General features: G+C 43.8%; 1 protein-coding gene across 2 annotated transcripts; it reads right to left on the bottom strand.

Moving 5' to 3' along the window:
- Positions 1 to 322: 322 nt before the first annotated feature.
- On the bottom strand, positions 323 to 15,473 carry hnf1ba (HNF1 homeobox Ba). 2 transcript variants are annotated; one of them, XM_040191315.2, is made up of 10 exons: positions 14,778 to 15,473; positions 12,859 to 13,058; positions 12,356 to 12,623; positions 12,032 to 12,255; positions 6,977 to 7,131; positions 5,792 to 5,912; positions 5,524 to 5,706; positions 4,944 to 5,062; positions 4,487 to 4,531; positions 323 to 2,386 (listed from the first exon to the last, which is right to left on the bottom strand). In XM_040191315.2, the coding sequence occupies exons 1-10, from the start codon at positions 15,155 to 15,157 to the stop codon at positions 2,366 to 2,368; spliced, it is 1,716 nt and encodes a 571-aa protein (XP_040047249.2). In that variant the 5' UTR covers positions 15,158 to 15,473; the 3' UTR covers positions 323 to 2,365. The 2 variants fall into 2 exon arrangements, with proteins under 2 accessions (XP_040047249.2, XP_040047258.2); XM_040191324.2 differs by lacking the exon at positions 4,487 to 4,531 and having other exon boundaries at positions 463 to 2,386.
- Between the last annotated feature and the right edge of the window lie 621 nt (positions 15,474 to 16,094).

The following is a 16,094-nucleotide window of genomic DNA, read 5'->3' as shown; positions in this document are numbered from 1 at the left end:
AACGAACTTGTTGCTTGAAATGTGATGTGCACTTTAGATCCATGAACTTCAAAGAGGCTGTCTGTCTTATCCCGCAGTCTGTCAGCAACACCACAACATCTTTGTTAAGGGTTATAAACATGTGTGTTATAAACATGTGTGGAGGCGGGAAGTAACTCAAGCCCTGTACTTTGGTACACCGTTTAAGTACTTCCAATTTATGTTACTTTTAACTTCTTCTCCACAACATTACAGGGGAAAATGTTATACTTTTTGTTCCACTGCATGTATCTTAGAACTATACAGGCGTATGTTTTTTTTGCAAATGAAGATTTTACATGAGTTTGAAATTGTAAGATATTGTTCCAAATGTTTTTAATAAGATATTAAAATATGATAAATTATTGTGTATCAGAAAATACAGTGATATTACAGGCTCAACATTTTTGGAAACTTCCACACAAAATAGGCAAAAACATGTTCTTTTTGAAAAAAAAAACTTTTACTTAAAATATCAACATTTTCTCAGAAAGTATAAATAATGATTTATGATTGATTTAAATTTTTATACAAAAATAATACATTAGCAGGAGAAAAAAGAATCATATCTGTCACAAGTGTGAGTGCCCTCTGATCAGATGGCAGAAGGTGTGTGCCCATAAAAACAGACACACACCAACTGACTAACATATTAAAAACACATGTAATGACCTAATATTGAACCGCAGACTGGATCTGACACACTTATGATCAGCATTAACAAGGATTCTTGATGCCACATTTTGTCCCCATCTCAAGCCCTTTTTCCATCGTCGTTAGTGAACATGAGCGAAACTGAACTGAGGCTGTGTGTTCGGTCAGAGCTCATTTCCTGCCTTCGAAGGGCGGCGTGAAAACACGCACCCTGGAGGGACGCGACCTTCTGGGGCGCTCATTCACAGGCGGGTCGCTGACGCGCGCATGCGCACCGCCCACGCGTCCCGCTGCTAGCTAGCCTGCGGCTAACGGCGCTACGCTTCGTCCGCTCCCTTCGCCGCACGCGGGCGAACAAAGTTCGTCTCCGTTCGTTCGCGCGGGCGAGCCAGTCTCTGTGGATTCCTGCATGATTAGAGGAGCTGCTGTCGCAACACGGCCCACTGTCACATCTCTCTCCTTCCACCAAATACCACAACAATTCCACTGTTTTCCTTTCTGAATACTTGTCAATTTTCCCATTCTAGCCTGGACGGGGGGTGGGGGGTCCTGCTGTGTGATGGGGAGTTATTAACAATATTTGTACAATTTGGTATCTTTTCACATTGAAGCAGGAAGTGGTGGGAGGAGGAGGAGGAGGAAGAAGAGGCGGGCAAGTCCCATTCCTGAAATTCACCTGAACCTGTGTGTGCAAACAACACGGAGGGGAAGGGCACCAGAGTGTGTGAGTCAGTCCTCCCTCCGCAGACGTTGCTGGCTGACTCCTATTCTTTGGTACGGTTAGTCACACGTTCATCCATCTGCTGTTCTGTTATTTTACGGGGACCTTTATCCATAGCAACTCCAGCATACGGCCTGTACAGCATCACAGTACGCTACGGGCAAATTGTCGGTGACTTCACTGAACCTTCAATTGATCAGTCCCAAGTGTGTCTCACGTCTTACAAAGAATCGCATACAACCTTTTTTTGACGTATTGCATAGTCCTTTCAAGATTGTCAAAGTCTCTTCAATCACAGTATACACATTGAACCCACTCCTGAAGTGATGAACCCTTTGTGTTAATCACCTGCGCTAGCGCAGTGAAGCCGAATGTGAAGGAATATTATGGAAGACTCTTTTAAGGCCCATGTAAGAATGTCAATCAAAACAGGGTTATTGTGATTGTCAAACAGTTCTGCTCACATGCATGACAGTTTGTGGCGATATCCAGGAACGCCTTGAGTCTTTCGGCCTTTACAGAGGTTAATCACCGTCTCTGTTAGCTTCAGGGCGTCTTCGTATTCCCACCTTAGAAGTTGTCCCAGACTTTGCAGTTTGTGAGCCATATTTTGCGTTTGTTTTTTTTGTTCCATTGTAATGTGAGAAAAGATGATGGCAAAAAAAAAAAAAATACTGTTTTCAAAGATTGTTTTAAAATCATCTTTGTTGATCATGTGTGTGCAACAGAGGGGGAATCCAGTCTCCTCACTTTCAGGTGCAGCGAGCTTGTTGTTTTTTTTTATTCCCAGTCCGACCCCATTTCTCATTTTCACCGCTTGGCCCAACGTCGTCGCCACCCCTCTAGTTTTGTTGACTGACTCATCATCCAGCGCGGCGTTGCCAGTTATTAAGAGTCGTCGTGGTTACCACGGTGAGAGGGTGGAAAAATGTGCTCCCGTTGCCGGGCACCGAGGAAGTCAGGTGGACGCTCTCACCAAGCTTGAAGAGGACACTGAAAGGAGAAGGAGAGAAATGTGAGACAAAGTAGACCTCCGTCACATTAAACAATAAATGCAATCTGTCCGGTAACACAGACTGCCTTTGTACAAAGAGAATCAAGGCTTCCTGACTGTGAAAACTTTAAATGGGAAGGATTACGCTTTTGCCTCCACTGCATTTAGAAAACAACTATTGTTGCTTTTCAGATTAAGATTGCACAGAACGCATCATCATTTTATGAAATATGATGTTTAAGTAAAATTATAAATGCAGCACTTTTACTGGCAATGGAGTATTTTTAGGTACTTTTACTTAAGTAAACAAATCAAATACTTCTTTCACCACTGGTAAACACATCACCGCTGCACCTTCATGTGCCACACCTGACCAAATACATTCCTCATCCCTCTTTCTCCCGACCTTCGAAAGCCTTGTTTCCATTGAAACACTCTCTTTTTTTAGATTGTTTGTGGAATTTATTTTTCCACCTGCCTCTCCAGGGGAGGGGGCGGGTGACCCAGGTGTGACCCTGCGGCCAGCAAACAGCTTCACCTGATAAAGGTGACCCGCGGGGTAAGACTTGAGTCATTAGACGCCAGGCTCCGAGCCGAGGTGAGGTTGAAACAGACGCAGGTATAATGGAGGGTTCTCGGTAAACACCGATCGCTATAAAAGCCTGAGCCACGCTAGTTGTGTCACAAGAAGAAGGCTGCCCCATCCAAATAAAGTCCAGATAAGAAAATGCCTGGGAGGGCCAACTGGCTAATTGCTCTCTAAATAAATGGCTTTGTGAAATACTCCAGAGTGATGCTGCCAGAGGTGGAAAGTAACCACCAATACATCTACCCAAGTACTGCACTTAGGTACAAGTTCTAGGTACTTAAGTTTTATGTGTAACGCAGGAGAGGTGCTTTTTACATGAAGTGCATTAGAGCTGCAGCGGTTACGGATGAATCGATAACTTGATCAGCAGAGAATAAATCAAAGACAATTAACAATGTGACAGTTCCAGCATTTTTTTTGTTGCATTTCTTTAGAGTAGTTAAGTGTAGGCTGAATAGTTTTGGGTTGTGGACTGCTGGCATGATAAAAAAAGCCACGTGATGAAGTCACCACAGGCATTTATACATTGATTTTCAAATGTTTTTAATACATTAATGAACTTAATCAAAGGAAAAATACTTGCTACCTGTTAAACAAGTTGTTCCCACCTCCTGACTCATTACATAAAGCAGCCTGTGTCTGTCAATCTTTAATTGACATAAATCAGATTTGTTTCAGTTCCGGTCCATTAAATGTCTGAAACAACTCGCCTATAATATTATATGCTCATCATCAAACTGATTGAAAATATTATTACTACTAGAAATACTAATATGCGAATTTTAGTAAAAAAATTCATACCGAGGTTGTTTTGTTATTTTACAGGATTTGAATGCTTCTGCCACCTTTGGTCACAGCTTTTATCACACCGATATTTCAAAGCCTCAGAGAATTTAGTTTTACTTCCTTCCTCTACTGAGGATAGGCCGCGCCCCGCTCTGAGCCATCATCCCATCGTCCCATCTGCCGGTCAGCAGCGCCACGCTACGAGTGCTCTGCCTCAGCGTGGGAAATTGAGCGTGTGAAAGCACCATGGACAACATTTCAGGCTAGAGCGATCACCGAGACCAGGGAGAAGTAGGAAAGAGGAAGGTGTAATTACCCCACCACCCCCATCTCATCTCCTGCCTCACTGTAGCATGGAGGAAAGTAGCAGCACGCCAGGCTTGAGAACTTTGATTAACAGCGGGGCTCATTTCCTGATCGCAGAGGTAACTCTCAGCGAGGAGATGAAAGTGAAAGGAGGCTGCATTAATCAAGAGGCGTTCAGGCTGAGGGAGCAGGTGATTGATTAGGCGTCTGTTTAAGAGGAAATAGGAGTTCTGAGGAGTATACTTTCCATACGTCCACCTCGTCTATTAGTTTGGTGGCAAATGGAAGAATTGGAACATCAGCAACATCCTCAACAGTAAAATAAACAGTGTGCAAGGCTTCTAATGTTTATCTGCTTGCTAATTTGGTCATTTTACTCATTTGCAATGCTTGACTGAACTGATAAAAGTGTATTTACCCAGGAGAGACCCCCGAGTTGTACCATCTTGTTTACTGCACCGTCCTAATGTGACAGGAATTAAACAGGTCAACACACAATCATAACACACACACACACACACACAGAGCTACACTTCTCCCTGTCATGATCCAGTTCCTGCTTCTATGTGTGTGCTTTTCAATCGCGTTGTTTCCCTCATTCAGAGCGCCGTGAGGTAGGTTTCTGTGTCAGTTGGTGGTGCCTGAGCTAATCAAGTGTTACAGTACTTTTTACAGAAAAAGAGAGATAGTGAAGGATAATTGTGTGTTGCAAAAAGTAAGAATTACCACAAAAAATGCAACAAAAAAAAAGATTTACTGCTGATTGTTATGCAGAAACCCAACACTGAAGACGTTTTTTCAACATAAAACCCACAGTAGCAGGCAGGCAGAGGGGAGAACATGCATTTGACTGTGGCTTCGGTGGTGTGACTGACCGTCTTGTTGGAGGACATGGAGCTGAGGGTGCTGAGGCTGTTGCCGTCTGTGACGACCATGGCCGAGGAGAAACGCGACGGGTGGGAATATTGCGGAGGCTCCTGCTTGTGAGGATACACTGCAAAGCAAGTTCAGACACATGCTAAGATTAACACACTTGTAAATTATTTTGTTTTAAAAAAAACACCCAGCATTGAGGTTGATACATGGTCTAAAGCAACTGCAGATACCAAAGGAAGAAGAGAACTATGATCTAATAGAATCAAAAGTGTGGTATGAGTGTACCTGTGATGGTATTTAGTGAGTGGAGCTTTCACTGTCTATTTCTATTTTTAGTGTTGACAGTTTGGAAAAACATGGATAATACCAAAATTGAACTTATTATTAACTTTTTACCCATTATTACTTATTACGAATTGATGAATAAGTCATATTAGTATAACAGGATGTATCAGGATAGCAGAAAATCCCAAAAATATTTCCTCTAAACATCCACACTTTACTCTTTCAGGCCTTTACAGTTAATGAAATGAACTATTGCATCCATAAGTGATGAGGGTAGAAATGATTGCCACTGACTGTGCGAGTGTGTGACGGTAGCCATGAACGGCTGCTGACTCATTTGGCCGGGGGACTGCTGCATCAGGCTCTGATGGTGGGGGCTGTGGAGCTGCTGGGAAAACTGCACCGGCTGCAGCGCCGCTAAGCTGCCCGCCACGCTGTTGATCACCGGCACCGTCTGAGATTGCGACGTGTTCAAACCTAGTGAGACGCAGTGAAACCTCCGTCAAGTTCGGGCCGCGATGGAATCAATGTAAAGACTTGTAGTTGTCGACGGGGGACTCACTCTGTGCTATGGCCATGACCCCGGATAGAGGCATGATGAGGTTCTGCTGGTGGCTGTGATGAGAACTGTGGATGTTGGTCAGCGTGCTGACTGGAGGAAGACCTCCACCCGAACCTGAAATCTGGGTAAAGAAAAAGGAAATAATGCAATTAGAGTTCTGCTTCATTGGTGTAATGTTTCTGAACAAACCACCCCACTTAAAGTTCTGAGTGTCTGCTATGTAAATTCACATAAATGTATTTTCAAAGTGAAACAGATGTTGGCTGCTAAACAAACAACAGACATAAATGTTGACTTAGTTAAGATTCTTTTGTGTAACCCTGTACTTGTGTAGCTTCACTCACTCACAGCACACAAGCAAATACTGATAAGAAACAAACGGTCAAGAAGAAAAAAGAATCATATTAAAAACATCACCAGAAAACTGTGCATTTGTTGTTAGAGCACATCGACATGTTCACCTGCGAGTTGGTTCATGCGAATGATAATGTGAACATTCGCAGAAGACAACATCTATGCATTTAAAAACAAGTGCTTCCACTCTGTGGCCGATGAGAAACTGCTGTAAAATGCACGGCCGGTGGTCATTTCACCTGACGTCGCTCCAAATGACAGAAGTATTTAGATGACGAGGAAGTTTGAGCAAGATGAGTGGTTCAAACGGTAGAATTTAGCATCGCGCGGCTTTTCAATTCTGGTCCAGAATTCTGTTTTTAATTTTGACGGTGAATCACACGAGCTATATCAAAAGTGTTGTTGCGTCACGACTCACGCGCTATGGGCCATTGCACAGGTTTCCTTGTCACTGATCAAATATTGGACTAGGGCAGAAGGGAGAAACTCCGAAGTGGCCGCGGACGAAAAGAACACATCGGCTATAATCAAATGTTGGCGTCATTTCTCTGGCAGAACAAGCAGCGCCTGTGGCTCTTCTTTGCGAGTCATTTAATCAATAAGAACTGAATGTGCCTTTGTCAGGTTTATTGGCCGATGCCTGTACACGGTGGTCTGGTGAAGGCTGTGTGCTCGTCCAGCCACCTTTCAAACAGAGCAGCACAATGTGATAATTGTTGCCTGTTGCCTGTTGGTCCATGGGAGAAGAGGTTCAGCAACCTGCTTTGTGCGTTTATGCTAAACGCAGCCCGGGCCTTATCTAATCTGAGGCCATGAGGTGTGTTCACTCACCATCTTGGAGTCAGGTGACAGCAGGCTGTGGCTGTGGTCCAATCCGCCCGGAGACACCTGCTGGAGCACCGACTGGCTGGTCGCCATGGCGTTTCCACCGTGGTGGCTGATGGTGGTGGAGGAGGTGACCTCACCGGGGCCTTGGCTGTAACGCACTGGGGGAGAGAGACGGGAAGTTAGTTTCACCCGTCCTGCAACTGCAGCAGCTACGTAGGGGCAGGGACCGGAGTGCAGGGCTCATTCTGTGCTGTGAAACGCCGCTGTCACTCCAATCTACCTGCTCTTTGAGGCGGATGGGGGAGGCCAGATCAAACAAACACAGTGACCCGTCTGCTGCTATCTGCGTAGCTCAGCCAAGGCCATTCCCCGCGTTCCCTCGCTCACAGCACAACTCCCACCTCTGATCAGCACACAAATTCTACTAATGGTTTTCTTAATTGCATCAGGGTCACATTTCGCCAGTAGTCAGATTCCTAACTGAGGCAAAAAGCATCAATTTGATGATATGAGTCCTTCAAACAATTAAACGATTACGGTATTTTAAGTGTTAAATGCGGGTTAAGTAGTACTCATTCTGCAGAAAATAATAATTATACTGATGCTCATTGTGGAAAAGACATTTTACTGTTGTAGCTGCTCAAGGTGAAACTTGTTAATAACTATTTAATATACAGTTTGTTAGTTAGTTAGTTCAGTGATTTCCAACCCTTAGCCCCTTCAAAATGTCACAAGATAAAAGAAGGTATTATTTGTATTATTTGCGTTAAAAAAATGGAATCACATAGTTGTAAATAAAGTAAATAAAATGATCTCAGGTTGTGTATTTTAAAAGCTTATCCTAAATTAATTTTAATTTTTTTTAAATACTCAAAACTATTGGTAAAAAGTACAACATTTCCTTGACGTGTAATGCGGAAGATAAAGTAGTATAGAAAAAAAGACCCTAAACATTCTACGTACAGTGCTCAAGTAAATTAATTGACTTAACTTAATTCTACATATGCACAGTGTTTCATTGAAAATGAAATTCTTCTTTCCCTGCCACCACTTAATCCTGTGTCTAGACTTCTTGTTGTCTCTCTCTGGAGGCCGGTAGGAATGCCTCACCCCACCACGACCGACAATCCAATTCCTGTTTGCCGATGCAGGCCCCCTCTGATACCAACAGAGTAAACATTACACAATTACAAGCAATGTCAAACACATTCTTATCCTGTGGTCTCAGCCTCACACAGACACAGAGCGCGTCTCTCCCTCAGTGACAGCGTAGAGACAGACTGTGTTTGCCCTCAGATCTCCCTTTTCCCCCTGAGCCCTTCGTCCCTGACCCAGGTGTGACGCCCTGAACGCCCTGTCAAAGTCGCTCAGCGACGGGACGCATTACAGCCATTTTGAGATAAAGGGGAGGGAGAGTCACTGACACTAAATGTGACCAATGAAGGGGGCATTGTGTTCTTTTTGCTGCAGGATGTGATTGCAGATCTGACCGTTTGCTTCTGCAACAAATCATCTTTCTTTGAGTTATTATAATAATTTTGCAAAGGCTTTTGCACATTTAAGCAATACTTTTAAATATTTTTGGGAAAAATATGCCATTGCAGAATTACTATGCAAAATGGCAAACAAGAATATTTAGAATTATTTCCCTAACTATTCCTTCGACTGCAGACACTTAACATACAAATACCGCGATGTCTAAAGCCACAGCGCTATATTTCATCCTCTAGTACCTGTCCTCCATTTTGTTCAGGCCACAGACTTCATATTGTCTTCTGCAACCCCACAACACTCCACCGTGCCTTGTAAACACTGGCGCAGAACAATAAAGCACTCCATTGGACTCATGACCCCCATTGCAACACAATGGAGGAGGACTCATAAAAAGGCAGTTATCTCGGAGCTCTTGAAGTGTCAGACACAGAAAAGGATGCTATTCAGGCCAGTTTTGTGTCTTTGGGTTCAGCAGCAATCCAGCTGCACGGAGCCCCGAAGTAAGTAAGGACGACTTCCACAACCTCAACTAAGAAAATCTGCGATAGAATGCAAGTTCCTTAGACATTTCTACGTCGGGGATTCTATAAAACTTCTTCTAGTTTCTATTCTATAAAAGATTCACTCTGGCAAGATGGGAACATCCGTGAAAAAAACGAGGCACCTCTTTCAAGAGCAGGGGGGAGGGCGAGAACTCTACAGGGGGAGTGGTAGCAAGGATCTTCAGCAGGTTTTAAAGGCTCTAGCTCCCTGTGTGACCCATGTTATATCAAAGCCTGCAACCCAACCTCAGGCAGTGCTCATTGTAGTGCCGCTGCATATGACAGACCTCCTGGGTCTCTGCAGGACGTATCCAGTCCCTTCTTTGTCGCTCTGGGACTCACAGACCAGTGGAAAGTGCAGAGCTAGGCCATTATTTTCTATGCGTGTGTGTGCGGGTGTGTGCGTGTGTGTGTGTGTGTGTGTGTGTGCGTGTCCGTCTTGTTTCAAGCTTGCCTGAGGTGACGGAAAGTAATACAACCCACGGATAATCCCCCCCACTACTGTGTCTGATCAGGAACTTCTTAGTCTGCTAGTTTTGTAACGTGCTGAAGGATGCAGCTCAGCAATCATTCAATTTTATGGTGACTTCAGCTAAATAATCAGTGCTGTAAAAAGTGCTAATCTGAAAAAAATCTCCATTAGAGGAATCCTGTACAGTAAATAAATCGGTTTTAGACAAAAAAAAGTGCTTAAAGTATCAAAAGTAAAAGTATCTGTAAAGCAGAGAAGCGGCCACTTCTGACAGAAGTAGGATTATATTTAAGCAAAGGGGTTTGCAACGAAACGTTTAATCCATAACAATAATCTGTATTTTGTACAATTATTCAATGTGTTTTGTTATATAAGGTAAATACTTATCTGTTAAATACATGATGTTTAATGGACAATATTTATCTTTGTGGTAAATATGTAGAGGCTTAAACTTACAATGCATATAGTCAAGTAAGTACAAGCAAAATGTACTTAGTGACTTTCCACTTCTGCAAACCACATTTTCCTTTTATTATTTTATTATGTTGAATTAATAATTACTGTTCTTAATAAAATTCCTGAGAAGATCTCAGATTAGATAATTTACTATTGGATATTAGGATTTTGTCTGCATATTTTTAACCATAACTAACTAGTAGGGAGTCAATGCTCCAAAGTAAAATGACGTAAATAAGATGAACTACTCGTTAAATGTTATTAATGGATGAGCGGTGAAAACAGAAATACACGGGTGCATGCAAGCATACGGCTTCTGACAAGCGTCGTAACGTGCCTGAGATCAGTTTCATTCCTGGAAGAGAAAAAGGTCACAACCAAAACTGCACGTCACACTGTTTGACTCTCTATCCAGTTGTGACTGACTGATCAACGAACTGAAGCAGAATCAATAAAAACTCCCAAGAGGAGTTTCTTTGATCCGACCCAGCGGTGACCTCTCTTGTATGACTGAAGGTGTGGCGACAGTTCAGAGGGGGGGGCGAGGTTTCTCTGTAGGCGAAGGAGGGGTCATCAGTCCTGTCTGGCCAGAAAAGGGCCTATACCCGAGTGGACAGCTCCTGCTGCTCCAAGTCTGCACCCAGCCTCAGCAACTATGCCAATGCCCATAAAGCTGAAGGGGGGGTGGGGGGAGGGAGCTTAAAATCAGTCCTCCTCAAGCCCCAGCAGAGATAAATGAACCTAGGTTACAGTCACTGCAGTCTTCTAATACACCACAAACAATGGGACCCCCCGCTGAGGCAGAGTATAGAGAGAAGAAGTCAGAGGAGCCCCTTATCAAAGGCCCGGGAGATGTAGTAGCAAAGGATTTTAATTGTCCATTAAGCATGCATAATACAGGCCGTGCCCTGGCAACGCGATGAGACGCCCCGCTGGGATATTATTGTCGGGCCAGGAGCTGACACTGAAAAACAGCTGATGCTGTCGGCAGGATGCCAGCAGGACACCTTGTAAGCGGCCAGCTGAGGGTATTCTTTGTGGGGAGAGCAAAGTGTTTTCCACCATGCACCCTTCTGCAACCTTATCACTGATCCTGCGCCTTGGCAACCTGAGGTCAATGCCTGGTCAGGTGTTCTGAGCATCAACAGAACCCAAAAAAAAAAAAAAAGCTCAAGCAAACAGACTATCACCAAAGAAAAAAAAAAAAAAAAAAAAGCGGGCCAAGGCCAACAGTTTGCTTTCCCTTCAAAGCTCGCTCGTGTTCGAACACGAGACGACAACAATAGCCTCCGAGTGAGACTCTCAAATCACAGTTTTATGGAGGGTGAGTGATGGCATGGGGGATAATGCTCCCGCCAGGCCTATCAGCTTTGTTTTTATGTCGTATACGCCAGGTAGACTCAGTCAATACTAATTACTGCAAACGCAAACAGCGGGTGAGGGCGGAATGGTCAGAGCAGTAACGCACGGCATTTCCTTGTTGTGGAGACTCTCAGCGGAGTCATTAGCAACCTGCACGGGAGGAGGAAACGTGGAAATGACGGCGTTATGCAGAGGTAACCTGGATATGTCTGTCCCCCTCCCCTGACCCGGGCCTGACCCTGGCCTGTCACAGGATTGCTGCCCTTTGTGTCATGCTTCTCCATGCTGACTTTGGAGTGGAGATTGCAGGTACAATGTGGATTGTTCTCAGTGTGTTTTCAAAGATCAGAATAACAATGGCATTTGCTCAGCTCACTCACTCACACTCATTGATCAGTGTTCCCCTCTTTCTCTGCCCCTCTGATCACATCAACGGCGCTTCGTATTTTCACACCGAGGGGGACTAAATCATGGGCTTCTTTGCGCCTAAAACGCAAGCGTTTAGCGCCTGACACCACGCGTCTGATGTAGCCGCCGGATATTCGCAAAGACGAAGACAATATCCCGCGTTGCTGTTTTAACGTTGAGACTTTCCGCTCTGAGGCTTTTCTAGGAGTCCAACCGTAAATGGGTTGAGTGCTCTTTCCAATGAAAACCTGTCACCACGACATGTCTGCGCTCTGTAAGGCCGGACTGCATGCAAAGCGTGCAGTCCGCTGCTTCTCATCTTACTGGGAGGTGAAAGGCTGGTCTGGGGGTGATGCGGCGAGTTGTGGGACAGCAGAGTGTTCATGCCGTGGGACGGTACGGTGATGGCGTCCATGGCCAACTTCTGCCTGAAGGCTTCCTCTTTGCGCCTGTTGGCGAACCAGTTGTAGACTCGCACTTCAGTGACCAGATTAGAGCCGAGGCCCTGAGCTTTGGAGGGGGAGACGCCTCTCTGAAGACATTCGGCTCTGCGGAACAACAAGTGAACGGGGAGAAAGGTTCGGGTTGGTTGCTTTTGGGGGACATTTTTCAAAAGGAGGCGGTTGGAAGGTGTTGTGTTTTATCTACCTGTTGCACTCTTCTACCAAAGCTTCCCTCTCCTCCTTGCTGGGGTTCTTCTGGCGTTCATAGGCCTGGTACAGGATTTGCTGGGATGCCGGCCCCCATTTGAAGCGGTTACGTCTCATTTTCTTGCAGGACGGTTCACTGCCTACCTCTTCGCCTGGCTGACCCATGCCCTGACCAGACGGGTTGAACTCGGGGAAAAAAAACACGGGATCCTGATTGCCTTTGTCTGTCATGTTGCTCATAGAGCCTTGCACTGCCTGGTTGAACTCTGCAAAACAAGAAGCGGTAAATTCAATAAAAATCCTTTTTTTTTTACCTAAAAATTAAACTACACATTTGCAAGAATATTGGTGTTTAACATTAACCAAACATATTTACTTGTGAAGGATCTAATGTCCAAATTGATATTTCTACAGGGAAAGCACAAATAAAGTACCGAGCTGTTGCCATGCGTATTATTTTAAGCCGGGCCCAAGCTGTGAGAAACTCAAATATGAACTTACGTCGGAGAATTTCCCGCTGTTTCCTGACGTACCACGTGTAAAGGGCGGCTCGCTTCTGCGTTTTCATGGGCGTGCCTTTGTTGAGGTGCTGGGAGAGGTGAGACTGGTTCAGCCCTGTGACGTCCACCACCTCCCTTTGGGGGATGTTGTGCTGCTGCATGTAACCTTTGATCATGCGGGCAGCACGCCACGGATCCTCTCTGGGTTCAGATAAAACAGAGAAGCAGAAAGCGCTTATTTCACCACTGAACTAACTGCAGCTTTTGGGGAAGTCGTAAAGAGCAAAAACACCTTTACTCGAGGCTGAAACAAAGTGGGGTCTATTTCATGCTGTGAAATTAATGTAAACACCAAAAACAATTATTCATGCATGTGGGGAGATTAGGTTACATTGGTTGATATTAAAATGGGTTTATTTATAAGTATAGAAAATGTACAAATACAGAAATACTTTGATGAAACACACGTGAACTTGTTCCTTTGCTTTAGCGTCACTGTTTTGTTAGGGCCTCAAGTTTGAAGGGGAAGTCCCTCAAAGACAGCCCGTTAATTGTTCCAACCTTTTCAATAGGCTGTAAATACTTTCAGTTGGGTTACGTTTGTGTACATTCAAAGTACGCATGAGCAATAAATGCCCCAAAATTTCCCCAAAACTGTGAAACACATCTGCAGACAGCTTGGCAAAACTTTAAACTTGAAAAGGAAAAAGATATAGATGTTTTAAAAGTATTGGAAGTTAAACCTGGCATCAGTCTAATAGATATGGTTGAATGTATATTTGAATATAAAATAAATTAATTAATTGGATCATATATTTCTTAAATGATAATCATAGTAAATTTAAGGTCATGATTGTGGTCTGTTATATTAAAACTCAAAGAAAGGTGAAGTTCAAAATATAGAATTTTCGTTTCAAAGAAATTACATTTCTAACGTCAAGGTGAAGAACGCATGAATATATCAATTAATAAAAAGCGCTGTTACCTGTAGAATTTGCCCTATAAATGCCCAATTGAAATGTCTGCAGCAGAGGGACAGTATACGTCCAATCCAGCAAATACGCTGCGATGTAAAAACGGGTCGAGATTAGCAGGCCTGACACGCTGACGTCGCTAATTATAGCAAATCTACACACATCTGTTTGTTTTGGAGAATGTGGAGGCCCGACAACTAAGTCTGCGGGTTAAGTGGGAGATGTTAGTTTATAACTTTTGACAATGAATAACCAGATCTCCATTCACTCTAATCACAAGCCACTGTGTATCTTTCAGTTGATGATTTATAGAATAAAATTAATAGTAACTTAACTACACGTGGGTTAGTTTTGATATTCTTCCGGTGCGTGTTAGGACGTCAAATATTAGTTTTACAGTGAATCAAGTGGTCCGCGTGAATTCGAGGGAATATCCGCGTGAGGTCCATTTAGAATTACTGTTTTCACACGACGTGTTTACACGTGAACACATGTAATATCATTATTATCAGGAATGTATCCTATTTAATTCTATTATCTATCTAAATGATCGGTGAGAAGTTTTTTTCGATTCACTTTCTCTTCGTGTCTCCTCTTGCGATGTGTTGTGTGTGAAGTTAATAATAAATAGATATACGTTCAGCTGATATTTTCACGGGTAAAGAAAGTAATAACCCGTGTGAATAATTAGTAACTCAATTGTGAAAACAGAACCGCGGCGGGTTATTTAAAAATAATTGTGAACAAACACGGGAATCGCCTTTTATATATATCCTACATTTATTTTAATTGTACGCTTAATTTTCTAACATCAAAAAATATAGCATTCAATATGAGTTACAGTAAACGGAGTAATGCCTCCGATTCAAATACATTTGAAAAGATTCCCTTTTTTTTCATAATAATAAAAAAATAAATAAAGTCCGAAGACTCGTAATCAACTCACGCCAACATGCGATCCACCTCCGCGCGCTGCTCGGCGGCCTCCTCCGTGTTCAGCGACTGGAGCTCCTTCAGTATCGGCGGGGTGTCGTAGTCGTCCCCGTCCTCGGAGCCCTCGTCCCCGGACATCTTGCCCTTGCTGTGGCCGTTGGTGAGCGTGTGGAAGACGGGTTTGGAATCCACGTCCACCCCGTTCATCTTGCCGCTCTGGGGACGCGCGGGGGACATGGGCAGGCTCTCCAGTTTTACTCCAAAGCCAGGCGGACTGGGGTCCATGTCGTCCAGGGCCTGGATCAGAACATCCTTGGTAACTCCCGAGTCCAGCAGGGCGCTGAGGAGCTCCTGCTGCAGAGATGTCAGCTTGGATACCATTTTTAAAAACATGAAAAACTCAACATAGGCCTGCTGTTTGCGCGCTGCAGCAGATGGGATGAGGGGGTGGAAATGAGGAAACAGAGGGAATACAATAAAAAAAATTAAAAAAGTTTACAAAAAGTTCCTTTCTTCCTCTCTGGTCCAGATAGTGGCCGCTGACACCTGCTCCGAGAAGCTGCTTCACTTCCTTGTTGAAGGAGAGGATGGAGCTACTTTGTCATGATGCTCTCGCAGCGCAGGGGGATATAAAACGTGGTAATGAGTGGGCCGGCTGATGGGAGCCGTATGTAAATCCACTGAATAAGGCCCTCTCTGGGCCGAGGCGGACATGTGTTTACACTGCTGCACTGCTGCTTTTATTGGCTCCCCTTATCAGCCAAACTTTGGGAGACTTTGGACCCTGCGCTATATGCCACAAAGACTTTTAAAGGAAGGCAAAGCTGCGCACACACTCACACTGCGGGGATCTTTTATTCCCGTTTTGAAGTAGTTCGGAGAGCAAAAGCAACAGGTTTCTCTCTTAATTATTCAAGTGCTGTCATTATTACTTAATGAGATCATCGCATAGGTGTTAATAGCTGCCGTTGTTCTTATTAATTCAGTTTGTGTCGTGTAATGAAGCACGTTAAACGCTTTACTTTAAGGGATGTCAGAAATGCTTATTACATTTTAATACAGTGGGCAGAAGTGGTTTTTCTACTTTCTCTGAAGAAGCAGCCAAACAGTTATCAATAATAAAGAATAATCTTTAGAAAGATCAGTCGTACTCCATCTTCAAAATGTCATAATAAAATACTTTTTCTTTTTTTTTTTTTACTTAATATGTGACTTTATTTTGCTTTTAATGGTTCTTAAAAAATCGTAAAAACGTGGGACAGAAATCCGTTTAAATTAGGAGTTGTAAATCTTCTCAGTTGTCTGTTATCTGCACACGATGTCCCGACAC

This window comes from Gasterosteus aculeatus, chromosome 1 (assembly GCF_964276395.1).
Source record: "Gasterosteus aculeatus chromosome 1, fGasAcu3.hap1.1, whole genome shotgun sequence".
Taxonomy (NCBI): Eukaryota; Metazoa; Chordata; class Actinopteri; order Perciformes; family Gasterosteidae; genus Gasterosteus; species Gasterosteus aculeatus.
The sequence above is the reverse complement of the archived record's forward strand: the minus strand, read 5'-3'. Positions and strand labels throughout refer to the sequence as shown.